Genomic DNA, 26,878 nt, shown 5'->3' with positions numbered 1-26,878 from the left:
CATTTTCGATAATAACAGAATCAGGTTCTTCTTCTTCCAGACCTCTGTATGGATTTCCGTCCTTTTAAGGGCCACTTTCACCAAGCTCAGTAAACTAGGCCGGTTAGTCCATCGGAAATGACCAATCGCCATCTGTCTTCAAACAAAATAACAAATGCGATTAGTTAATTCCGATAGACTGACCGTCCTAGTTAAGTTAACTGAGGGCCACTTTCACCAAGCTCAGTTAACTTAACCAGCTTAGTAACTGTAATGAAATAGAAAAATATAGAAATAGTTCCATCTCTTTCTATTTTATTACAGTCGACACATGCGTCGTTCTATCCTTGTTGACATTCAGAGAGTGACAAAGGTAGAACAACACTTGCGTCGACTTATGTCGACTTGTGTCATCAAATGGAAAGCACCCATTGAAATTTGACCAATCAGAACAAAAGGAGTCAGAATTTCTTTGTCCTCATTGGTGAAATTTCAATCTTTAATCTTCAATCTCAATCTTCAATGCATAGCCTGATTTCGGCCTTAGGGCCATTCCACGTAAACTTGCATAGCCGCATAAATATATGCATAAAGAAAATCATCCATTGTAGTTTACGTTTGCCTTTATGACAGAAATGTGATTGTATAATTTTCTTTATACATATGATTATGCGGCTCTACAAGTTGTGTGAAATGGCCCTTAGGATAGCACTTCGACGCCATTTTGGGTCCAAATGCTAAATGAGTGAATTTTCTCGTCGCGGTACTTTGGGTGCTTTTCAATTGCTTAATGCTGGATTCACACTGGATCCGATTTGCGTCGTACGACGCTTTGCAACTAATCAGAAAACAGGATTCGATGGATTTTGCCTCGTATCATCGGAATCCTGTTTTCTGATTGGTTGCAGAGAGTCGTACGACGCAAATCGGATGCAGTGTAAATCCAGCATAACCGACAATTGGAGCGCAACTTGTGTCGCCGTGTGCAAGAGAGTGTCTAGGGATATTGCAATTGGAAAGCTCTCTTTGTTAATCTAGTGACTTTAGTTTCCTGACGAAAATAGGCGGCACGACATCTCGGTCTCGGTTCTTTACGTTCGCGGACGTCGCTGCGGTAGAAAAATTTTAACTTCACGCGCATTCACGCGATTGCATTTCAACATGGCGGGTTGCAACAAAGGATGCAGAAATTCGGAAGAAATTTCACAAGGTACCTTGGCGAAAATGTTATTATTTCCCGTACGGAGCGATTGAACGACATCGCGCCGTCGCTGGCATTCTCGCGTGCCCAACTTCGGGCCAATTTTACGATCTTTCCGCGCGACTTGATCGGACCTGACGTGCGAAATTAACCTCACTATACGTAGCTAACCTACAAGCAAACCTAAGCATACACTGCAATGTCGCGTTATTTTATGGCGTTTAAGCGACGCGACGACTGATTCCAGCGATCGCAATGAGCCTCGCTCGACGGGGCAGATTCCGCGCTGTTGATCTACGTTTTGTTTCCGATTGGGACTGTTCTCATCCGTAGAGAGACGTTCCCCTTAGTATAAATTCCGGCGTCGTCGAGTGTCAACATATATAAACCGTATACTTCCGTAAAAGTTAGTATTTCGCTCCGCGAGTTCATTGACTTCGCTGCACCCGACGAGGAATAGACCTTAGATGTGAAACTTTTGAGCTACGAGTGAGACACATTAGATGTACAAGTTGGATTTTTCTTTGTCTACTTTTATGTCAACATTTTGTATAATATCCATTAGATCTTTTCTTTTTAGCTGACCTGTGTTGAGCTTCTTATATAGTTTATCCTTTCTCTTTTTCTCTGGAACATGGAAAGAAACAGAGGAACGATGTATAAGAAGTCAGCTAAAAAGAACAAGCTTAACATTGCCTGATCTTTTTAGTTGAACTTCCTGTATGTATTATTATAATTTGAATAAGTATTCAAAATGTGTTATAGAAAGAATGATGCCATAGTTATTTTATGTATAATGATGTATCTAAGACCCAGTTTCACAACTTACGGTTAATTCTTAATCAAGATTCAACTTATTCATTATCTTTTTCCAATTCTAGCATTGGAAAGAGATGAGAAACAAATTGAACCTTAGTTAAGAGTTAATCATGAGTTGTGAAACTGGACCTAAATAAGAAATTACATGCACGAGTGTTGGCTTAATATCATTTTTATCAGATCAGATCAGTCTTTATAATACTATGTTAAACTATATAAATATTGAAAAAGTACAATTAAAATAGAAACTATTATTATGATACATATGTTATTGCATGTGTAAATATAATATATATATATATATATATATATATATTCCTGTACTAAAATTATATAATTATGAAATAATTTCGTAATTTATATATGATTGATAAAATGATAACTATACATATAAAATATTTGAATAAAACATTTGTGTGAATGTAATGAAGAAATTGATTGACAAACTTGATTTTTTAAATTAACATTATCATGATAACAATTTTCAGAATTAAAGACTTCTAAATCAGAGAAGGAAAAATCAGAGATACGTGCCGGAGGAAATAGAGCACCTCAGCCCTTATACAGACCAGGATGTGGTCCTTTACGTAAGTCGGGCAGATTTAACAGCACTGCTGACGAATACAGTACTGAAAATGGCTCACAAGAAAAATTTAGATCGACCTCCGTCCAGTATCATCCAAGACAGTCACAACCTAATAGAGCAAATCAGGCACAAAATAGTCCACCTCTATCACAAATCGATAATGTAGCTAAAAAATTGGACAATACCCATATTAACTATAGAAATAGCAGCAATAGCGAATCAGTACAAAGCCCTGGTAATAACTCTGGCAGAGGAGCAGGTAGAAATGACCCAAAAAAGAAAAATAGGAAACCTGAACAGTTGCTATATGTACCGAAAAAAGTGAAAGAAGCAATGGCTGAACAGGATGGAATCAACAGGTAAAGTAATTATGACTTTTCCCATTGATTTAAGAAGCTTATATAGGAAAAGTAATGCGACAATTATATTATTTTTTAGTAGTGTTTATTACATTATTTTAATATAAGCTATTGAATTCTATTAGATCTCCCAGCCATACTACATGGGAACGAGAGAGAGAAGAGAGTAACGATCGCGATTCACATTCAAATCGTAATCACAAAAGCGATCGCAATCGTGCGAGTAGTCACACCATGCGAGACAATGAAAGTGAAGGCAGAAGTAGAGATGACACTAGTAAACGATATTCGGGTAATCGTCGACATCGTCATGCAAATGAGAATGGAGAACGTTATTGGCGAACCGAATCGCCAGTATCCGTTAGAAACTGTGTTAATCGAAAGGATAATTCACGTGAAGTTAGACAGGTCTGTGATTTGAAATAAGATTTTACAATGATAATCATAGATTATAAAATTATAATATAAAAATTTGTATATAATTTACTGTGAAAAATATTTTTTTTACGTATTATTAGGGCTCGGAACCTTTATCTTTGACCAACCAGAATGATTTTAATCGTACGCGAGACACTCGCAGTGTAGAGCCTGTTGGGCATTTGGATAAGTTTCAAGGAAAGCCACCGTCAGGTCGACGCAATCCGAAAGACACCTTGTCGAAAAATATTAAGTTAGATCTCTTGCCACCACGATTCCAAAAGAAATATCTCCTTGATAATGGATATGCATTATCTAGTAACACTCCAGGTACGTCCGCAGAGGACTCCTGGAATGGTAGCAGCATTACATTTCAGGTAAAAATTTGTTTAATGCTGATTAATTTTTTTTATATTTTATGAATATTGGTTTCTAGTATAATGATTTATAATTAAAGTAACATATGGATTATAATATATATTTTAGCAGGGTTTATCCAGTTATAATTATCCATCATCTATGCAGCATTCACAAACTATGCAAAATTTGCCACCATCTGGGTCGTTGCAATCCCCACAATCTAATTGGACTAACACCGTTCCAACGAGAAGCAGAGGTAGAGGTAGACTTAGACCCGAGGAACTTGATGGTACAGCCGGTAGTATTTTTAGGTCTGTTACACCCGACCAATATTCGGCTCCAAGTTCCAGATCTCATACTCCTAGCCAAGAATACATAAACAATATACGGTACAATTATATATTATTATATTGGATTTTTCGTTTAAGCAGTCATATGAACATTATCTGTTGAAACTTTCATCTGTTGAATCTTACAAAATTTATGAATAACAGGTCTTACGATCGCCGTGGTAGCAATAGTACTATGTATACAAGCATGGAAAGCTTAAGTCGTGCCGATAGCGTAATGATGCCTCCGCCTTTATCTGCATCGCCTGCAACTTCGCAATCAAATTCGAATAGAGGTCACAGATCACCTGAGAATCATCGCAGAAGCGCAATATCACCAATAGACGATCGCACTAGTAACATGTAACTAAATATTTATAAAATCATTTCTCTTTACTTATACTTTTGTATGCACTCGATGACATAGCTTTTATTAATTAAGGCAAAGAACAATCACCAGTAACGCCTACGAATACAATTCGAATATGAACAAGCAGAATAATCAACAAAACACGAATCTTAGTTCCATGAAAAACGAGTCGTGTAACAAATCATCTTATACCACATCTGAGACATTTGTAAGTACATTGATTGATGAATTGATATGTAATATAACGAATTGAATAATAAATATATATAATTATACTAGGATTGGAGTGAAGAAGTTGAATTAAATGAAAAGTTAGAACAGGAACATTTGAGTCGTAGTTCATCCGTATTAAGCATACGGGAAAGCACAAGTGTGCTGCGAAGTCAGGCTGTAGGCGAAAGTCATAGGCGACGTAAAAAAAAAAAACGTGATAAACATCGTGATGCCGATCGGTAAGCACGATTTAATTATTTTTATCTACATTTATCTTTTAAAAAATAATCACAAATGTTGAAGAATTCTTTGTGTAACGAGATTATACTCTAAATTATTGTAGTGGCAGTAGCCGAGATAAAGGACGAGGTAACAGCCGCGAACGTCAAAAAAATCAACAGAACAGAGAGAATGATAACTATAACAATAATCAAAAGAATAATAACAATAATAGTAGTAGTAGTAGTAGGCGATACGACCACAGGAGACGTAATATCATTCAACGTAGCCGAGAATCGAGTAAAGATAGAAATTATGGTAACAATTATAGAAACTTTGACGATCTTCACAGGCGCAGGTATTTATTAAAAAAATTAAATTATTACGCAATTTTTAGATATTTAATTTAATTTAATTTAGTTTATTGCAAAGAGCTATATGAAAAGACTACACATTAACAGAGTAATAGACATAAAATATGATACAATAGAACATAGTCAACATAAATATAAATACAATAGACAAAAGTAGCTTGCAAAATATAAAACTCAAATTATATTGCAAATATTTTATTCCAGAACTGATAGATACTTAGATGAAGATTGGAGAACAGGTAGAAAGATATCGACTTGCGAGTCAGATGACGGAAGACAAACTCCTAAAGTTTCTTCCCACACCGCTCCACTTTCGAGTGTGAATTCAAACTCGACAGTACACCGATCGTCTCCGACGGGATATAGTAATGCCCCGGGTGTCTTGATCTTGCCTAATGAGACTAGTCAGTCGTCTCCTAATCAGACAGCTACAACTTCTCAACAAGGAACCGGGCAGCAACAGCAGAGAACGCTGTTTGACCCTAATAATCCACATAAACCTATTGTTATTACCTCACCCGGAAGTAGAGCAGCTGTTCAAAGGTAACATTTCTTTTTTTGTTCTTGCGATATATTATCATAGGAATTAATAAACAGCGATTTTTCTCTTTAAGGGATAGTGACATGCAAGTCTCAAGCGTTCCAGTATTTCAATCTAACGTAGGTATCACATCACCACATTACTCTTTTCATGGTGCCCAATTGGACGGTATGCCACCACCATATATGAACGATCAAATCGGAAATGTGAGACCTTCGTGGTATGAACCGTTTTCTGCTAGGTACATATTGTTCAATTTTTCTTACATATGGATTATATAATTCTTGGCTTTTGTTGTAAATATATATATATATATATAAATATTTAAATACTATTAAATTTTTTTTAGTTTTCATTCAGCAAAGAATCACTGCCTTTTATTGGACATAGAACGTGCCGATCTGGAATTACAATGGATAATAAGTTCCGGTGGCTTTACCTCGCGTTTGGATAGAGTTTCGTACATACGGCATTTTCTTCAACAGAGCTTAAAGATCTTGCTCGAGACTGATATCAAATTCTGCCAAGCGGAGAACGTTGAGCAACACTTTTGGAAGATATTATTTTATAATCTGATTGAGATGCTGCGAAAAGCGATGCCTAAAGAGAACTCGGAAGGACGAGAACGTTATAAGCAGATAATGTTAAATATCATTGATGAGGGTACCACTTATCTGGAAAGTTTACTGGCTACTCTCGAGACTACGTATCAGTTCAAATTAGACGCGTTTCTTGCATCATTGAGTCTACCTAAGGGTCTTGGACTCTTGGGTCTGGCCTTAGTTAGCGCTCAAAAGATATTTTTATTTTTGGGAGACTTGGCGAGATACAAGGAGCAAGCAAATGAAACGAGCAATTATGGAAAATCTAGGCAGTAAGTGTTTATTACATACACACGCATGCACGCACGCACAAACACACGACACACACATTCATACAGCAATAATAATTTTAAGGACTCAATATATTGGATTTAATTTTTTTCTCTATTTCTTTCTGTACAGGTGGTACTTGAAAGCACAGCAAATCAATCCTAAAAATGGCAGACCTTATAATCAACTTGCTTTACTGGCACATTATGCAGTATGTATTTAGAAATTACATTTATGATGAATGTAATTTAATGTATAAATATATTTTTAAATATTTTTTCGTGTTTTCAGAGACGAAAGTTAGATGCCGTATATTATTACATGCGATCTCTTATGGCGTCCAATCCTTTTCATTCTGCCAGAGAAAGTTTGATCGGGCTCTTCGATGAAAATAGAAAAAAGGTAAGGGAATTTATGAAACGCGTATTGTTAAACCGTTTGTATTTATACTAACGTTAATAATATTTTGATTTTCTTTTGCCGCCAGTATCTACATTATGTAAGTAAATTTTGATACTTGGTGTGAACTCTCTAGATGTTCATTCATCATTTATTTATTTGGTCAAGGCTTTTTTATCTGTTTATTATTTTATTGCTCGTTACATTGGATTTTCTATTTTACGCTTTTTAGAGCCTTGATTTTTCAATCCATCTGTGCTCTTAGAACCTTTATATTCTAATAACTCTTGATAGCAAATGTGGCGAATTAATGCCTTTTGCAATTTAATTAATATCACGACATTAAATATTTTGCATATATCTGCTCCATTAGCTAAATACACTTCTGCATAGCTATTGTTTTGTAATAATCGTTTATGCGAATGTTAGCTTTAATAAAAGATTAAAAACACTATACAGAAAGGAAATATATTCCAAATAATAATATAGAAAGGTGGGCGGCACCACATATTTCTGGAGACATTCACACAAGAACACAAAATCTGCTAACAATATGCCTGTAGCATTTTTGAGAGTGCTTGTTTGTAAGAAAGCCAACGTTAAATTTTCAGAAATGCTTCGCTGTAAATTCAAGTTGGAGACTTTTCTTATCTTCACTAGAGTTTTGTACATTTCGTTAGCATGCACTTATCATAGATGCGGGAACTTGTACAAATGAGGAATACAAACATTGTCCGATGGACACTCTTTGTATGCCTAGCTGACTATATAAAAGGAGTCCCGCTACCACCGTTTCGTCTACACTCCAATAATAAAATTTTGAACGGAAATTAATAAAATTATTTAATACACATATATATATTTTTTATACATATAAATAGTACGAAAATTAAATTACGAATTAAATCTTCACTGAAGAGTCTATAAATTAGGTAGATATTTGGTTACGGGACACCGTGCATAGTGTCATGCAGTGCTCGTATCTTTTACACTTGTACATACATGGCGAAGATGTGCATATAACGGCAAATGTAACATATACCGATAATTATAACCGCCAGTTTATATCATGCATTGCATCCGTTACACGATGCATTGTAAATGCATCAGGTATACATGGTAGAGGTATTCTCTCAGTAAACGAAATATTCTTAGTACGAGTCTATCGAACGTAAACGGAAGGAGGAAAGGGAGTCAAAGGAGCGAGCGAGGATGAAGGAAAAGGAAGGTGCGAACATCATTGGCGGTGGACTGAGGAGAGAGACATGGATTCATCCAGGTGACGGTAGGCGGGTACGACGTACAACGAGCGCCGCCAACGAAGCGAGATTGTCCCACGCAAGCGACTTGGAGGAGTTATCGCAATTAACGAGTGTCGAGGTATCCATTTCTGCTGCGACATCGTATTTGTCTAACAGTTTCTGAAAGCTATAATTCTACAGTGTATATCTCTCGTACTTTAAGTGCAACGCATCTATTAAGCAAATGCAGAATTATCTGAAAACTTTTGCTGTGTATGATTAAAAAAATTTGTTCATATAAAATCGATAAATAATGATAATTATATGATTAATATTTATCTTAAACATTAGCCTGTTAAAAACTTATTGATATACACATACTGTTGGTATATGCTTTTGATAAAATTATTAATATATTTTTAATAAGTATGTGATATATAATTATTTTATTTATATATCTCGTTTTAGAGTTTTGTATTTTTTTTTGTTAGGTGAACAAGCGGTTTGTCACTTCGTACCTTCATGTTCACGGAAAGCTTATCACCAAGATAGGGTGAGTGTTTTATTATTGATATTTTTGCACGATATTTTTTGATATTTTTTTCTGATGAGAGAAAAGAGCGTAAACCGTTGGTCGGCGATTGTACTCTTTCAGTCATTTAAAGATTTGCTTATCGCTATCGAGCAAGTAGCTTATTGCTGTAGATTGGCCAACTGCCCGATATTTGCATCTCATGCGGTTCATAGATACATTCAGCTTGTATCTCAATCGTTACATATCTCAACGACGCGTTCATTACAAATTCTGTCAAGCGGAACAAATCGTTTCGTATTCCACTTGTGTCTGATAAAGATTGATAAAACTAATGTATACCTTTTGATTTTGTCCAGTTTCGCATCACTGGAATAACATACATACATTTCTTAGTTGACATTCTCTCGTAGAGTCATTCATGCATTATAATATTTTACTATTATGGCTTTTTTAAATTTACAATTTGCAAAAGTTACATGTCAGATTTGTGCAAAGCAGATGAATAAGAAACTTCACTCGAGTGCTCGAGTGTGTCATTTTATCTTTGTTTTACATCTAATGAACGATAAAAATAAAATGACGCACTAGGGCACTCGGACGACGTTTTCGAATGCAATCAATATCATTTAATATAAAGTAAAAATGTTTAAAAAATATATAAAATTAAATTAATAATTATTAAATAAACGAATGTGTTTGGTGTTCTAAGGTATTTGCTAAGATATATGTCTTAGCAAATTTATTTATATGTATACACATTTTTTAATTTTATTTATAATTTCAGATAACTAACAAAACTTATCTTTACTAATATAATTATCTATCAAATATCTTTATTAATATAATTATCTAATAAAATTCTAATCATTAGATAAGAATCCGGTAAAGAAGTGTACGTGCTTTGATTTGATGTATAAATCTTATAGCACTTTCATAGTAAGTTCAGAATTGGTTATTAATATTCTGACTTTATGAGTTAGTAACATATTCTCAGTAAAGTAAGGCAACTACATGAATAAATAAATTCCTACAATAAATAATCAGAACAACCCCGATATCACGATCGAGCCAGAAATGGTGGATCGCTTAAAAGTTCTAGGCTGCACCTCGGCAAGTTTATAAATTATCGTCGATCTCGCACGAACGGGATATTATTCGCGCCGTTAGAGCGTCATGGAATTTAATCTAAACCGACTAATCCAGAAATATTGTGCTATGGATCGCGTCCGGTCGGCCGGTGCAGCTCGATTAGCAGGAGAAAAATAAATTGGAAAGGAATATTATGCACATTAATAATGGCATTAATAGTGTCTCGCGAATTTACGAATGAAAAAACGAGTCCTTGTTGTTTTCTTAAGCGATGCCTAGAAGTGAATATTCGGAGATATGCGTCTGTATAATATATTTCTTAAAGAGATTCCCAAAGATTCCTAATCTTTTATAAATACAACGTGTTTCATTTATAAATACAACGTGAATTCTTTATCGATTTTTTGTCCATATTTCGAGATCATATATTTTTTAATTTTAATTTGTAAAAAATTTTCTTATTCCATTCAATTTTGGTATGTTTAACGCAATGTCAGATTCTGTTCTTTGTCTCAAAAATCAAAATAAAAATGGACGTTTTAAAATTAATCGCAACTTGTTAGCTCCGTTTCGCAGGAACTTGAAATTGAAAGGAGTGCGCCTCTAGTTAAGGAATGTTGCATGTTAGTCTAAAAATAAATATAAATGAATGCATGTATTATTCGTCCATTGGCGATCGTTGCCGAATGCTGGTAGTCGGGGCCCTGTATACCCACGCGCATCGTTTTCATGACCCCACGGAACCCCGTCGAGCGCGGACCAACCACGGGCATGTACGTACCCGGCTTTACGGTACGTAGCTTCATGTTTTCTTGCGCGTCGGTAAAAATGTTAATTGACAATTGCGTGGCGCCACCACCGACCGCAACGTCGACAGCGGCGACGGTGGTGAACTGCGGGGGGGATGTTGTCCCCGGTCGCGCGTTGTGACCTTGCGAGTACACCTTGCGCGATACCCCCGCGAGACCACCACGTCGCTTACCGCGTTTTCTCCACGATAACTCATCGGCGATGAAATCGCCCCGCGAATTTCCGACTCTCGTAAATTATCAACTTATCCGAGCAATGGGTAGAGCAACGCGATCATTTCCGCGATTGGAACCGGCAAAAGAAGCGAAGAGGGTGCAGGAGGGGTGGAAGAAAAAGGAGCAGAAGAGGTATGGGATGTTAACTCCGGTACTCTATATGCGCCACTTGGAGCTACGTAGAATGCACTCTAACGCGGTCTATAATTGGAATCGGTACCGAACCGGTGCCATTGGTTAGGGGCTTGTTAACGACACGGTACGTGCGTGGCATAGGCATATGTACAGATCGCGAATGGGTGGATGGTAAGCGGATGGCCGGGGAAGGAGAGGACGATGGGAGAGACCGTGCAGAGTTAGACGCGCGTAGTATGGTTGGCTTACGGTGTTGCTGGCTGCTGGTTGCTGCTCCTGCTCCTGCTCCTGCTCCTGCTGCCGTAATGGATTTGGCTCATTACTGGCTGTAGGAGCACCGTAGTACGTCCGACCCTACCGAGTTATGCCCAAGGTTGCCCTCGTACAACACGGCCCATCGCGGACCATTTCCTCTCCATCATGCTATCGCGCTTTCCGCTTGCCACTGAATCTTTCCTCCTTTTTTTTTTTGAGTGAATTTTTTCGCTGAGAACAGAATCCGAAATTTTTGTCATTTTTTTCTTTTAGATCGTAGATGAAATTACATTTTGATATGAACAATTTTTAGCAATTAAGATAATTTTGTTATTATGTGTGTGGCCTTGATAGGTTTTTTCCATTTAAGTAGTAATTTTTAAATCTTATTTTTTATGAAAATTTCGATCGCAAATTTATTTAATCCTCCGGAGCCGAAATCTGTAACATAGTTACTGACGTTGATTGAGTTTGTAAGATTAATTTATGTTGATTAAAAGGCATTAATTAATTTTAAGGAAGTAAAATACCAATTATAAGAAAGAATGAATATAAATGTTTTAATACGAATAATCCAAATTTGCAGATGTAACAAAAAAAATTAAATTGTTTGACATTTTTGACAGAGAAATTTAGGATGAGAAATTTGTAAAAAAAAAAAACTATTCTATTCGAATAATATGTGAATTATTGATTTTGAGCTCATGAATACACATAATATATTATACGGAAAGAATGATTTTGTTGAAGTACACTGAAAAAAATATAGTCGATTTTAATAAATATTTAGTTGAATACTGCCAACTAAATATGTATTAAATATAAAGATATATTTATTTGATATAAGAAATATTAATTTGATTTAACAATCTTTTTTTTCACTGAACAAATATTTATTTAAGTAAATGTTTAGTTGGCAGTATTGAACTAAATATTTATTAAAATTGACTATATTTTTTTTTCAGTGTACCTATCTACAAATTTAACTAGATATAGATCTAAAAATAATTACGTAGGAATCTCGAGCATCAATGAACAATGCTACAAAAAGTTTTGACATTCTAGCAATTATAGTTTGAGCATCGTATATAATTATTTTGATGGTTCAACAAAATTATTGTTATATCTGTATCTTTAGCTAAATTTTTAGATATTTCAGCAATATTATCTTTTCCATGTTATAAATGACAAAAAAAAAATGCTTTTTAACAAACACAAAATTAGAGCAATCTAATTTTTGTGTGATTGTTGGAAATTGTTTTCTCTGTGCTATTTTAATAATTTTTTTAGATTGAACTTTTTTCCCTTATATTAAAAAAATACTTTTTTTAAATATGTCGAAAGAATGTTGAAAAAGATAATTCAGCGAATATATCATTGAAAATGAGATTAATGTGGATACTATTTACATAAGGAATGCACATTACTACTTCCTACTAATATTTCGACTTTACATGCTAAAGTTTTAATCTTTTCTTTCTGATTATATTATGTCTGTACATCATAAGTAACAAGAGATATAACCATGATTACAGCGAAAGAGTTAAACATTTGTCTAAAGCGCAAGTGCGCTTTACCAACATATGCTCGTCTTTGATAGTCGATAATCTTAAGCGAACAAATCGCTTATCGTCGATTAATATAGTAGTCCGACGGATTAAATCGCTTTTAACATCGTCGTATGATCCAACTTCGTATTTTTACTCGACGAGAATCGCGAGCACTGCGCCACAAGGCGGTAATTAAACCTATAAATTGGCAGCATGAAGGAAGACGGCAGGAATCGTTTCGTAACACTCGTAAGGCAAGAGAGAAGTGGTCGCCGGTCGGTCGGCGCTTCCACTGGTGGGTAGTGGTAGATGGGCAAGGTAGGTTTTCTCGTGGTCCACGGTGGTGCTTCTCGCGAGAGAGGAGAGGGAAATGGAGAGAAAGGGGGGTGGGGAAGATCAGCGTGAGACGCGCATACACATTCAGAAAGTTAAGTAGTGCGAGTAAGTAAAGCTACGCTATAAGGCTCCGCGAGCCCCGGCTGGTAACACACATGGGTTTCCGATGGTCGTTTACCCGCGGCCCTGCGAGTGACGACCCCGCCCGCTTCAAGGGCACCCTCCTCGTCGGATACCGCAGCCTCGCGGACCAGAACCCGACTACCCGGCCCGGCTATCTTCCTCGGCGTACACTGCGGACCGCACATACGCATCGCGATCATCTGGATTCTCCCGTTTGTTCCGATCGTTCTCGATAACCACTTTTCTCCAATCCCCGGAGAAATTTCATCAGATTTTCGACTCGTCGATACACTGAGAAAAGAGTCTTATAATAGCTACCAAATGCTGAGTGAAATCATTTCAATTAAATATTCGATTAATGTAACCAAACATTTTTTAAATGTTAGTAAATATTATTGAACGTAATGATATAATTAATTGTTTTTTTTTATTATAATTACTAAATATTTAGAAAAGTAAAATTATTTTTTATGCATATTAATTAAACATTTGATTGAATTTATTTCACTTAACATTTGACAGTTATTACCAGATTGTTTTTTCGATGTACGATAAATTACGCGACGACGGTTTTACCGTCATCGCATAATTTAGCTACTCGGCCAAAGCTCGTGTTTTACATAAATCGTTTTCTCGCATTACATAAATGCGAATCTATTATAAATGAGAATTAATTTTGCCTTATAACTTCAATAGTAACTTCTGGATATCTTCATAGATTCGATTTTACGTTAGATATCAAAGAAGTAATTTCTTGAGTTAAAAATAACATTTAATTTGATACTTCCATGTATTAAAATATAAATCCATCCATTTCTGTGGTTAGTTTCGAAGTAAATAACGTCTATATTAACGTACGTGCTTACACGAAAAATGATTTTGCTGAAGTATCTATACAAATTTAGCAAGATTCAAATCTAATAATATTCTTTGGACTATCAAAATAATTATATAGGATGCTTAAACATTGATGATAATTCTGCAAAAAGTTTTAGTATTTCAGCAACCAGTTTAAGTGTTCTATATAATTATTTTGATATTTTCGAACAAAATTATTTTTAGGTTTGTATTTAGCTAAATTTATAGATATTTTAACAAAACCGTTCTTTCCGTGTAGTAAATAATAAATTAAATTTGAATCATTTTTAAAATAATTTTTTGAATTTTTTAACTCCATTGCTTTAGTTAAATTAATGATATGTTGAGCGACAATAGAAATAATTAAAAATAACGAATGTAATGTAACATTTTGAATTAAAAATAATTATTACTAAACACTTTCCGCCATTATAAATATCACGTAAATTTTTTGAGTTTTAATAATTACTAGTATTGGAATTTACTAAAAATATGAATATATTTATATTTGTATAAAATATGAATATAATTTTATATTCATAAGATATATTATATTTAAATATGAATATATTTATAAATCAAAATATTAATTTAATAACGATAAAATTTATTGATATATTTAAAAGTTATTTATATCAATATTTTAAGTTTTTTGAATCATGCCAATTGCCATGCCTACTATTTTGCTTTTAATGTACGAATGTTATAAAAGAGGAGGAATAACTTTCGTACGATTGTGCAATTATTGTATAAAATGAAAATTTTAATGTTATTTTTTGTTTAAATTGTTAAAGAAATTCTGTGTTTAATATTGTTTAATATTATTCTTGAGTCATCTCATTTCTCGCATCGTGCATCGTGTGTTTAATATATTTGCGTATCTTCTAAATTTTCGTTTGCTCATTTTACTATACATTTCGCACGAAGATAGAGAATTCGTGATAATCGATGATTAAACGATGTTCACTCTCGGAGCGTTAAAGCGTCGGGGAACACGCGTTTTAATGTCGTTCATGGCGCATTTAGTTTACGAAGCGATAGCGGGTGTAGTATCAGGCTCTATCATCGACACTCTTGAGCTAATGGCTCATTATGCCGTCGCTTATGTGTCTTTGCATTGCTGGCAAGGACGATCAGATTATACGATACATTTCGTCGGGCTTCTTCGTAGCCATTTAACTTCGATCGAGCTATCGAGTCTACCGGTTCGAGGTGTGAAACGACTGAAAACTTTAAGAGACTTGCGATATAATTAAAGATTGAGATAAAAGAAGTTTGCGTCAATATCTACAAATTCAGTTAAAAATTAATTTTTAAAACAGATTTTCTATAGCTGAATCGTTTTTGCGATGTGAAAAAGAAATTTGAATAGAGAAACAATAAAAGACGAGAAGATTTTTAACCAATAACATTTTAAATTATATCTTCAAGTAATTTAAAAGCTTCACACGTCATATAATTATTATTTATAGATTATTATAATTGAAAACGATGCGATATTATGTTTCTAATTTAAAACGATATCTAAGATATGTAATTTAAACGTTCTCTTTTTGCTATTCTTAAGAAACGTATACATGCCTAAGTTTAATTGGTTCTTCCTCTTGATTTTTCGATCACACGGGGCTGTAGAGTGAATACGTTGGGAGTAAGCGTAATAAATCTTATCTGCTTATTACGAAGTAGGTATAATATAACAGCAAAGAAAAATCTGTGACGATATGAAAAACGTCCTTGACACTTATATCGTCTCGCTCGATTGCAGCCTACAATTTATGTCGTCGTGTATTTCCTCTCGACAGTGCTTAATCAGAGCGGTCCGCGCGTCGTTCGTGTCATTTGCGTGCCGTATCATTACTTATAATTGATTCTCCAAGTAAAATGCATGACGTCGGTATCCCGTTTGTGAAGCTACGTTACGTTCACGTGACTTCAGATGATATTATTGCTATCCAATAAATAATGATAATTATGCTAATGAGAATGATTACGGCAGCGACGTATTAGTCGTAATCATTTTTGATACGCGTTCCGCGATTATGCACCGTCTTCAGCGATTGAGTCATTTAGATTTTGCAATCTAGATAAAATCCAATAACCCGGGATTACATTTCTATTACGAGCGGATCGCAGGATCTGAATGCGACGCGGTACCCCTGACCAATGTCGCGCCGGATCGATTAATTATGTGTAATCGCGCGACCGCGATGAAAAAGCGAAGGAATTTTGTTACCCCGAAGGTATCTATTTATCTGCGCTGCGTATTTTGCGGGACGATTTATTATCTATCCGACGTTTATTTATAGCCGCGGCTAAATTAATCTTCGCGGTTGGTACAACCTGTACCACTCGCGAATACCTCGTGTGCACAAAGTTACGCACTATTTCGTTCAGACTTGCATTTTCTTACAAAACTGCTGAGGTTACCCTTGCCCTGAACGTCTGCGCTAATTTCTTCAGGGAAAACGATTTTTGTATATATTTACGATATTTAACAGATTTATTTGAAAAAATATGCAGATATATTTTTAATCATCTTGTCAAATGTATTTTATATCAATAATTGACCCTTCGTGGGCACATATATTTTTACTTACTCCGTAGATATTCCTGAGTCTTTTTTGTCCAGTCGAAATTTTTTTACTGTTTTAGGCTTTAAAACTAAAAAAATTCAAGATTACTTTTCAACATCTCTGTTACATTGCCAAATAGTTATTTAACTTAAATGTTAAAATCTTTGCTTAATAAAAATTAAAATTTGTGCCAAGAAACTTGAGAATAAAATTTCGCCTGTGTAAAAAAAAGACTCAGTGCATGTGCTCATGAAGGGTTAATATAATAAACAATTTTTTATACTAAATCAAATTATGTACTTGTATATAATTCGTTAATCTAATGCAAAATAACTGTCTCTGAAGAGATTAGTCACGTGGCGTGATTATCTCTCGATCGAAGCGACGAAATTGGCTTCGCCATCGCGAGAGGAGTGAGTTCGATGCGGGAGATAGTGCGATTGAGATTGAGCGGGAGTGGGAATGAAAGGCAGTGAAGAAGAAGAAGATGAAGAAGAAGAAGAAGAAGAGTCGGAAACTTAATGCTCGTGGTACCGCATCGCCGCCGCGTCGCTGTATCGAGGCGAGGAATGATTATGGTGGCCAGCCCACGCAATCCGTGGGTCATGGACCATGATCTATCGTACACGGCGGAATGCCCCGTTATGCGTTAAAGTGCAAACTTGTTAGTCATAGAGCCTGTCCGTCGATGTCGATGGGACAAACACGGGCTGCCGAAGGGGCTCCTTAATGTTGGCGTTGCTTAGCAGTGTATCGTCTTGTACCATAGGGCGTGTAGCCTACATAGGATAGATAGTTACCGACAATTTGGTTAAGCGGCTCGATTACAGTGATTCGTTATCTTATTTTGACAAAGAAAATAAATCTGCTTAATTAAACACAGCGACATCGCAATTGGTCCTTAAGCGAACTTAACTAAAGGATCCTTGTATCTTCCTCGATCATGACCATGATTATGATCCATGTCCAGATAATTCTAGTTCAAACGAGTACCTTTAAAGACGTAGTATTAAATTAGCCTTTCGAATTATTATATTATTAATAGTATGACATTTACTGATTATTTATTATACTTTTTATATTTTGATTTGTGCTCTATTAATTATATGCTAATTCTTACATTTCACATAGATTAATTATTTTTTCTTTGAATCTTTGCAAAAAAGCAAAGTAGAGTTTTTTGACGTAATTTTTTAAAAGAGATTACTTTAATTTTGTTTAAAATAAAAGTTTTTCGAGATGTAACTGGAAAAGTCATCTCGTAAATCTTGCGATAATTTTATCATAGCATAGAGATTTCAATACTGCATCGACAGTGGTATTGGACGTGAAGGCAATGATAACGCTTATTTTGTTTCTTGCTTGTGAGAGCAGTTGCTTTGCTAATACAACAGACTTAATAAGTGAATTTTTTTTCTAGCCTATGATAATTGTATTCTTAGCGTACATAAAAAAACTGTTAGTTAATTGACCAGCGTCGCTACTTCGAAGCTTTCATGGATTGATCGCGATCGATCCGCTGTAAGTTTATCATCGTTATCTCTACGATCGATTGGTCGCAGATACGACTCTTAGTTGCCGTGCATTATTGCGAACGAGGCCGTTCGATCTGCCGCGAGAGTTGTAAAGCAAGATAAAGAAATCGATGATCACGGAGTTACGAGCAGATCCGATACCATAATGTATCTGGCTAAGTGGTATTAACGCTATACAGATTTACGATTATGCTTGAGTAATATGAAAATTACTAGTTACTCGCATCCGTTCATCTTCGTGTCAGTAGCGTCTATTATGCTGACATCGTATTAAAAATGAATTTGTGTTTAAACGCTTACACATTATTTTTTTTACTGTTAAATTTTTAGTATAGAAATGTTTTAATATGTATTACACACGATAATAAAAATATGATTTATATATAGTTTACTGGTATCTCTAGATGAAATGACTTCATCTTATCTTCACTAGAATGTATATTATTTTTATTTGTACTTTACATAATAAAAAGTGTTACCTTTTTTCAAATTATCTAACAATAAGATTAAGATCTAATTATCTAGATAATTCGAAAAAAGATACCATCTTTTTTATCTAAGATACAGATGAAGATAATATACATTCTAATGAAGATAAGATGAAACCATTTAATCTTGATTATCTAGATAATTTCATCTAGATACCAGCAAAAACTGTATAATTTTCTGTAACATCAAAAGTTTTGTTTGTAATACATAATTTCGATTTTTCTAAAAATTAAAAAATATTTTTGAAATTATTTATATTTATGTAAGAGCATGTCGTTATCTTAATGTTTCTTTTAATTTTCCATAATGAAAGCATTTATACACATTATTATTTAATATTCATGAACTTGAAGCAGCGTCGCAAGCGTTGAATATGATAATTGCACTTGAATTTAAAATTAAATAAAATAGTTTGAGTGTTCCTCCCCAAGCAAAGAGAGGAATGAAGCAATTCTAATTTAATTCCAGTCTCAAGTAAAAAATTGAAGAAAATATTTGATGCAATTTTTTTTTCTAGTTTAATTCTTACGAGAACCTTTTGTCAAATATAAAAGATAATATATTGAATATTGTAATATTATTTTGTTAGTCGATTTTCAAATTACGATGACGAAGTCGTATCTTTAAGCGGTGCCAAAGAGGTGGCATGCTTGCGCAGAATTGCACTTCGCCTTGTCACGTTTTACACTCTCGTTCGGGACCGCGGCATCATCGGCACCGGTAATGGCGCGAATAAATACGGACGATTATACTACGTGATGTGGGATGGTAGCGTACCAACTTGATTTCAGTCGGCGGCTAACGGTCTTTTTCGACGATCGAACAACGAAGCGGGCAAACGAGCGTGTGAGTGCGCCTTGATCCGCGCCGCTGGCTGCGCTTAGAGGTGTCCGATTTCAGCAGCCGCGTTTATCGCTCGCGGCATACAGACGCGATGGGAATGGTGCCTCTTCGGCATTCTCTACCCTCGAAAGAAGCACCAGACTTACGATCGAGGCCTATCAGCGACTGTCGTATCTCTGTAGAGTTCGATATTTCGCTTCTTCGGCCGAGGGACGCGATCCGAGTGATTCATTACGCAAAGAAGCCACGGGAGCCGAAGGGGTTAAGCGATTACTTAGCCATTCTTCGGAGTTTAATCGAGAGTACGTAATAACGGTACGTTGGCATAGAACGGTGCAACTTGGCGCTCTCTTTCTCTCTCCTTCTATCTTTCTGTGTGGCGAAGTGGCACGTTCTCGGCTACGATTCATTCAGCCTGCTGAAAGATACTCTAGCTTATTGGAATCAGTCTCATGAAATATAATGATTTGCAAAATCAATCGTGATTTTTGAACAATTTTAAAAATTATTTAGATGTTTATCGAATAATTTCTCGAGAACAAAATTGACTGAACTTATCGGACGTTTTTTCATCTTCCAAAACAACTATACATTTTTTTTAAATAGTTCAAAATATATGGATAAAGTAAATAGAAGTAAAAAAAAATAATGGAACATGAGATATAGCATAATTTTCTTACGTTGTAAAAATTGATATATTATATATAAATGAAATTGATGTAGAATATAAACAATATGTTGTATATGTGATGAAATGTGAATTAAATGTATAGACTTATTTTTAAATTAACTCAGTGTTAGTTATATTATTATTATAATACTGACATGAGATAAGTACGAAGAAAAATTTTATACTCAATTTTATTACGCTAACGACGTATTATTAATTATGTTACTTCGATGTAATGGCATCATTACTGGAAGGAACGTAGCATCGTAAAATAAGACATCATTGTTTTCAAAACCTTTAGAAGATAAAGATTCAGTGTTACATAATCTTTTATGATTTTATCTGAAGTTATATAAAGAATCGATATCATTAAAGACACGTTGTGGTTTTTAAAGATCCATAATTTAAAAATAATAATGCAACTTTTTTACTTACTGCACTAAAGCTTTCAATTGATAAAGTTATAATTTTACCGGCAGTTATTCTGCACGGTGATATAGTTCTACTCATAATTAAAAGAAAAAGGTTTTGACATCTCTTTGAAGTATAATACCAGTTTCCTCTGCAGCTGTAATGCAAAACAAGGTTCGTGTATCATACCAAATATAACAATTAATGATAAGATAGAGAAAAACCTGCATTCTTACATAGATTCGCATGGAACAATACTGTAATCTAACAGAAACTGTGCTTGCCAGAATTGGAGAAAGATATGGACAAGTTGCGCAATATAAATAGCCATAGGTGCTGCTATCTCCCTAGCACCTTTGCCTAAATTCATTACCATCTGAAATACAAATTTAATTCCTTTGAAGAGACTATCTTTAATTTTTTCGTTGCTGCGGTTATATCCGATATTCCGAAAATTGCGTTATTGAAAGTGTAACTATTGTTCTTATGAAGTACGTATTAATTGTAATCGAATTATATGAAATTTTTTATTTTCTGTAAAATATAGAGTATAAAGATTAATGCATACATGTATACCGGTCATACTTCCACCAACCATATTTAGATTAACGCTGATTAGAAATATCTTTGTATACGTAGACTCTATTAATTCCGCGAATCTACAAAATCGTGAATCCAAGCATGAAAACAAGCAACATAGAGAATTGATATTATATTTTTAATCGATATTTATTGCACATTTTTATTAATACGCACTCTATTGCTTGTAGATGTCTACGCAAGCAATCCAATGCCTTTTTGTAATCATCGTCTTGTATTTTATTTCGCTTCAGATGAAAATTAATATCATTATTTTTACCAATTTCCTCTAGCAAATGTCTGGAAGCGCACTAAAATGTTGGTGCAAGAAATACTCTTATCTTAGTTTGTGACTGTTAGTTGTGAAACCTGATATTTTTACCCAATGATGGAGAACATCCCACAGGCATGCTGGATCAATATACAATATAAAGAGTCAACCGCAATTGTACTAAATACGTGAGCGAAGACGGCTAGATAACAGTGAATTGTTATTGGATAGAAGTATCGGTCTATGTCCACACCGTACTCGACATGAAATGGCAACTTTGATGTAATTGTTTTTGTAGAATTTGCGATATCGGTTTCTAAGAGCGTCAGGATGACTGGTTTGAGCAAGTAAAAAACTTGTGTCATATGCATGAAAACTAGACAAATATAGTATATATTAGTGAATTATTTTTATACATTTTTATGACCTCTTTAAAAGTCTTCCTTGATTTAAAAACGTTTGCTTCGAATTACGAAGAACATCTTTTTTATAACATATACTTATACAAGTTTTAAGATTAAAAAAAATAAATGACAAATTTAAGAAACTACGAAAGTAAAAAATGTACCGTTATGTAGATCAATCAGTACGCATCTTTAAAAAGTACACCTTATAGATTTTCTATGATGTACCTGCATAAGATGTCGACAGATATTGTCCGTATTCAGTGTGACGTTGCAGAATAGACCTTTCTACATCTGTATTTAACGACAGCCAATCTTCCTCTATTATCTTAAGACAAGACTTTATCTATGTAATATACGTTTGTATATTTTTTATTATACTAATGATTTAAAGAAGAAACACACAGTTTGATGACGTCACGGTAACATTAAATTTGTTAAAATTATTACTTACATTTTTGTCAAACATTAAACTTGCTATTTTATAACTGAATATTATACTGATCATCGCTGCTGTTATACTTTCTATTATCTCATTGATATTCGAGGCAATTAACACATACATTAACTATATTAGGATTAATATTGTGCAACATTAATTCATCAAAGTTTTTATTAAAGGAAAAAAATTATAATGACTAATTCGAGGATATAAATATAATTTATCGTGAATTGTTTTCTCGTAAGCGTTTTACCTGAGGTATCAGAATACTAGAGCAGAATGTAAATGTTAGTATAAAATGTATGTATCTGTCGCGAAGACTTCGATACGGCCATAGGCCTGATATAGTCATATAGGTTCTAAGGACAAGATAATACCGACTTTTCCAAATGTCTTTCTTGTCAGTCATTTTGCGGAACACTAATATTATGGTCTATCAACAATTCCTTGTGGCCGTTTGTCCGCGCGGTGAATTACAGAAGCTTACTTATTGATTCCTTCTGACACAGCAAAAATAGCACAGAAATTACGCTTGAGAGTAAGTGCGCAATTATTTATGACAGTAAACCCTTTCCCTCTCGCTAAAGTCCTTTTATCATTTCTAAAGTCCTCTTATCATTTCTCTTTGAAGATCGAATTAATTTTACTTTCCTGTAACAGTACTGCGTAACATCAAACCATATTTTGAACGTATAACGAGCGCGTCGAACAGTCTTGTTCTTTTTGATTTTGAGAAAAAAGTATTTATACACTGAAAAAAAAGATTGGTTGCTGCAACAATTTAGGTAGTAAAATATGGCATAGCATTTTTATATGGCTGCAGTAACCAGTTTTTGGTTGTAGCAGCAAATTTTTAGTTGCGTTAGCTTATCCGGAATGTCAGTATATGATTTCGATAGGCTAACGCAACTAAAAATTTGCTGCCTACAACCAAAAACTGGTTGCTGCAGCCATATAAAAATGCTATGCCATATTTTACTACCTAAATTGTTGCAGCAATCTTTTTTTTTTAGTGTACCTATTTGTTTTTAAACAATCGGAGAAAAGAAATAGAAATAATTGTAAGAATGTCTAAAATCTATAAAATATCAGATTTAAGTGAAATTGATTTGTGATAAGGACAGAAATATGAATTCTAAAATTTCATATAAGTATTTATTATACGTAGAAGAAGTAAAGAAAAGGCAACAAAAAAATGTGTTACCTTTATGTACACGGAAAGAATGATTTTGCTGAAATATCGAAAAATTTAGCTAAATACAGATCTGAAAATAATTTTATTGAACTATCTAATAATTACGTAGTAATCTTAAGCATGATGAGCAATGCTGCAAAAAGTTTTGACATTTTAGCAACCAGTTTAAGCGTCCTACATAATTATTTTTATAGCCCAACAAAACTATTTTTAGATCTATATTTAGCTAAATGTTAGATACTTCAGCAAAATCATCCTTTCTATATATTATATTAAAAGATAGTATACATAGTAAATTCATTGTAATCAAGATAACTACAAAAAATTAGAATAAATAAAATATTTAAATAAATTCTCTCTAATTGCAGTCATAAAAGGTTTAATTAAAAAATGTTTGGCATGAATTTTTGGCAACATTAAAAGTAGATATTTGATTTTTTCCGTACTTAAAAATTTCTGCGTTTAAGACTGTTAGGTGGGACAATGTGATGGGAGGAGTTGGAAAGGATTGAAAGTAGGTTGCGTCACGAATACTCCGAGTTACAAGCGCAGCGCGGCGCGGGTAAGATATCAAGTGAGACGTTATACAGATTTAATACATTGTTTGCATATATATACAATATATATATATGTATATATGCATATATATAAATATATTTATATATACATGTATAACTATATATATTGTATATGTATGTATGTAGACGGTATGCCATGCGAAAAGAGGCTGTGGGAAAGATAGCGTCCGCTATGCGATATCTCCCGTTGCCGTGTTTACGAGGATGCCCCCTTGGCGGCTCTAGACCTCGCGGCCAACCTTCGTCCTCCTTTATCACCGGTCTCGGATTAACCGCCGTCGTGGGTCGCAGATTCGCCGATTTCGATCTAAACTCGATTATTTAGAGATGGATCGATTAACGAGATATTTATATGGTTACTAATGTTGAGAAACGTTTTCCGTGCTGTTTAATTGTTTCCATTGTGCGTTTTCGAAGATGAAGGAAAGTGAATAGTATTTTGAATTATTTATCACATTTGAAATATTGTTATTGATGTTTCAGTATGTTAATAGGAAATGATTGATTTTACACGTCAAAGAGTATATTATATTTATGAATTTCTCTAAAAAACTTTATAATTACCAAAATATATAAGATTTTAACAAGTATTTTTAAGTGATATCAAACTTGAATTGTTATTTTGAACTATATATAAATATACGTGAATGTCTTTTATTGCTCAAAGCGAACAAATGTTGTTTATTACACTGGAAAAAAAATTTGCTGAATTTTAATAAATATTTGTTTCAATAGTGCTATCGAAATATTTACTTACAGTAAATAAGTATTTACTCAAAATAAAAAAATTATGTTTAAATCAAATAAATATGTGTTTATATTTAGTAAATATTTCGTTAGTACTACTGAAACAAATATTTATTAAAATTTAATAAATTTTTTTCCAGTATAATCATCTAAAATTGTCACCACTCACTTTCGGACTGTTTATATATATGTATATCAATAATGGTTAACATTAAAATTTAACTTATTGATAGGTTAAATAAATGGAAATTTAATTGTAAGATGTGCTGTAACAAAAATTTTATTTATTTAACTTATTATTCTAATAAGATTCTAAATTATTCTCTCTTATTTGATTTTTAGTCAAGTGGCTTCCTCAAAATTGATATTTGAAATAAAGTAGTCAGATAAATTTAATAATAATCAGGTTGATTTACTTTTTGATGTTACAAAATATAAATGTTGTAAGAATATAAAAACATTGTATTCTTTTTTCAGAATGGAAACTTTTCAAGAAGCTGGTGTTCAAATGCTGAAGGAATTCAGAGCTTTGTTGCAGCACTCGCCACTACCGCTTCCTGGTACTCGTTTACTTCAGCTCTTGGCGCTGAACATGTTCGCAATTGAGACCACGCAGCTGAAGGGTAAGTCGAAATGTTAGAACTTTTTGTATATATCTTTTAATATTGCGAATAATCTTGCTTACATTTATAAAACATTGCGATATACTAATTGTACGAATATGTACAAATGTTTTAATTATTAAGGAGAAATACAATTTTCAATGAAAGCGTGTCTTCATGTTTATTGTTAATAATATTCATATGTGATTATACAAATACAATTATTATTTTTGCCATTTGGAATTTCTCCTCTTATTTGTGTTTAAACATTTCTTGGTCTATTTCCCTTAATACTGTTTATCTTACGTGACCTGAAAAACATGTTTTTCTATATATATATATATACTGGTTATTGCGATTAATATCATCACACGCCTTGGTGATCGAATAGGACGCCCACATGGAATTCAGGAGTTCTCAAATCCCGGTTGAAGTAATATTTTTCGTAATGTTATCTTTTTAAAGTGCTAATACCATTATTGTTAAGTCGATGATCAATTAAGTGAGATTATTATTCTAATTCATGATTGTGTTTCAAATCCAATAAACCGAATAGGCGCACAATATATAGAACTGATATAATTGTATATATTTACATTTGTATATATTTACATATAAATATTATTAATTGTAAGCACGTAGACCCGTTGTGTAATTGATGGTATTTCTACTGTTATTTATGTTTAAACGCTGCTCGATTTATTTCATTTAATATTGTATTAATTATTGTTATTATAGTTATTATATGTTCAGATTATTTTTATATAAAAAATATTGCTTTTATAAAAGAATATTATGATTTTAAAAAAAGAGAATAGATTAAAAAGTAATCTTTATTTTGAATTACCAGTAGGAAACTTTTAGATATATAAAAATTTTTGTTGAAAGCAACATTAACTGCTTTTGTATAGTAAATATACGTAAGTATAGTATAAGTATATTTGATATATATTTTGGTACATTAATATTTCTTGCATTATATTTTAAATTAATTCTATGTTTTATACCGAGATAATTTGCGACCGTTTTCAATCGGGCGTACACGAATTATATAGATTCACGTTTTTATATAAATATATTTATCATTCTTTTGATTGTCAAATAATTTTCATATTTAAAATTTTATTTATGACAAAACAAAATTAATTGTTAAACAAGCTGGTCATATCCGTTATTAATATTAATTCCTCTTGCAATTTTTTCTTTGAAGGTTACTAAATGCAACTTAGATTAGAAAATGTATTATCTTGTCAGAAATATTCGCGAAGTCGAGCTGGTTATCATCTTTCTAAATACATACATTATGCATGATGCATGTTTAACGCGCATATAAATTTTATGGACTTCGATAAAA

The 26,878-nt window shown here is 33.6% G+C and overlaps 2 protein-coding genes across 4 annotated transcripts in view; one reads left to right on the top strand and one right to left on the bottom strand.

Moving 5' to 3' along the window:
* The first annotated feature begins 1,139 nt into the window (after positions 1-1,139).
* Positions 1,140-26,878, top strand: part of LOC108762692 (Smg6 nonsense mediated mRNA decay factor) — a 111,997-nt gene continuing 86,258 nt past the window's right edge. The window contains exons 1-18 of one of the 3 annotated variants that reach the window (XM_018509806.1): positions 1,140-1,189; positions 2,488-2,944; positions 3,070-3,352; positions 3,463-3,738; positions 3,851-4,110; positions 4,216-4,413; positions 4,493-4,628; positions 4,700-4,872; positions 4,977-5,210; positions 5,431-5,769; positions 5,841-6,008; positions 6,117-6,641; positions 6,772-6,850; positions 6,931-7,041; positions 7,127-7,138; positions 8,194-8,418; positions 8,771-8,832; positions 25,400-25,545. In XM_018509806.1, the coding sequence (XP_018365308.1) occupies positions 1,141-1,189; positions 2,488-2,944; positions 3,070-3,352; positions 3,463-3,738; positions 3,851-4,110; positions 4,216-4,413; positions 4,493-4,628; positions 4,700-4,872; positions 4,977-5,210; positions 5,431-5,769; positions 5,841-6,008; positions 6,117-6,641; positions 6,772-6,850; positions 6,931-7,041; positions 7,127-7,138; positions 8,194-8,418; positions 8,771-8,832; positions 25,400-25,545 (3,733 nt within the window). In that variant the 5' untranslated portion in view covers position 1,140. Of the gene's footprint in view, positions 1,190-2,487; positions 2,945-3,069; positions 3,353-3,462; positions 3,739-3,847; positions 4,111-4,215; positions 4,414-4,492; positions 4,629-4,699; positions 4,873-4,976; positions 5,211-5,430; positions 5,770-5,840; positions 6,009-6,116; positions 6,642-6,771; positions 6,851-6,930; positions 7,042-7,126; positions 7,139-8,193; positions 8,419-8,770; positions 8,833-25,399; positions 25,546-26,878 lie in introns of all 3 variants that reach the window. The other 2 variants (XM_018509805.1, XM_018509808.1) reach the window with 2 other exon arrangements.
* On the bottom strand, positions 20,939-21,927 carry LOC108762693 (uncharacterized). Its single transcript, XM_018509809.1, has 4 exons — positions 21,668-21,927; positions 21,463-21,585; positions 21,275-21,365; positions 20,939-21,082 (listed from the first exon to the last, which is right to left on the bottom strand). The coding sequence occupies exons 1-4, from the start codon at positions 21,925-21,927 to the stop codon at positions 20,939-20,941; spliced, it is 618 nt and encodes a 205-aa protein (XP_018365311.1).

Source organism: Trachymyrmex cornetzi, unplaced genomic scaffold (genome assembly GCF_001594075.2).
Source record: "Trachymyrmex cornetzi isolate Tcor2-1 unplaced genomic scaffold, Tcor1.1 scaffold316, whole genome shotgun sequence".
NCBI classification, from domain to species: domain Eukaryota; kingdom Metazoa; phylum Arthropoda; class Insecta; order Hymenoptera; family Formicidae; genus Trachymyrmex; species Trachymyrmex cornetzi.
Note: the sequence above shows the minus strand (reverse complement) of the source record. Positions and strands in the feature narration are given on the sequence as shown.

What these genes read in the sequence shown, in the direction of transcription:
- LOC108762693 (XM_018509809.1), bottom strand. Translation starts at nt 21,927, where the DNA reads ATGCATATGACACAAGTTTTTTACTTGCTCAAACCAGTCATCCTGACG. An exon ending in AGACATCTACAAGCAATAGA is followed by an intron (nt 21,366 to 21,462) that starts GTGCGTATTAAT and finishes ACGATTTTGTAG; the next exon opens with ATTCGCGGAATTAATAGAGT. An exon ending in GAAGTATGACCGGTATACAT is followed by an intron (nt 21,083 to 21,274) that starts GTATGCATTAAT and finishes TTTGTATTTCAG; the next exon opens with ATGGTAATGAATTTAGGCAA.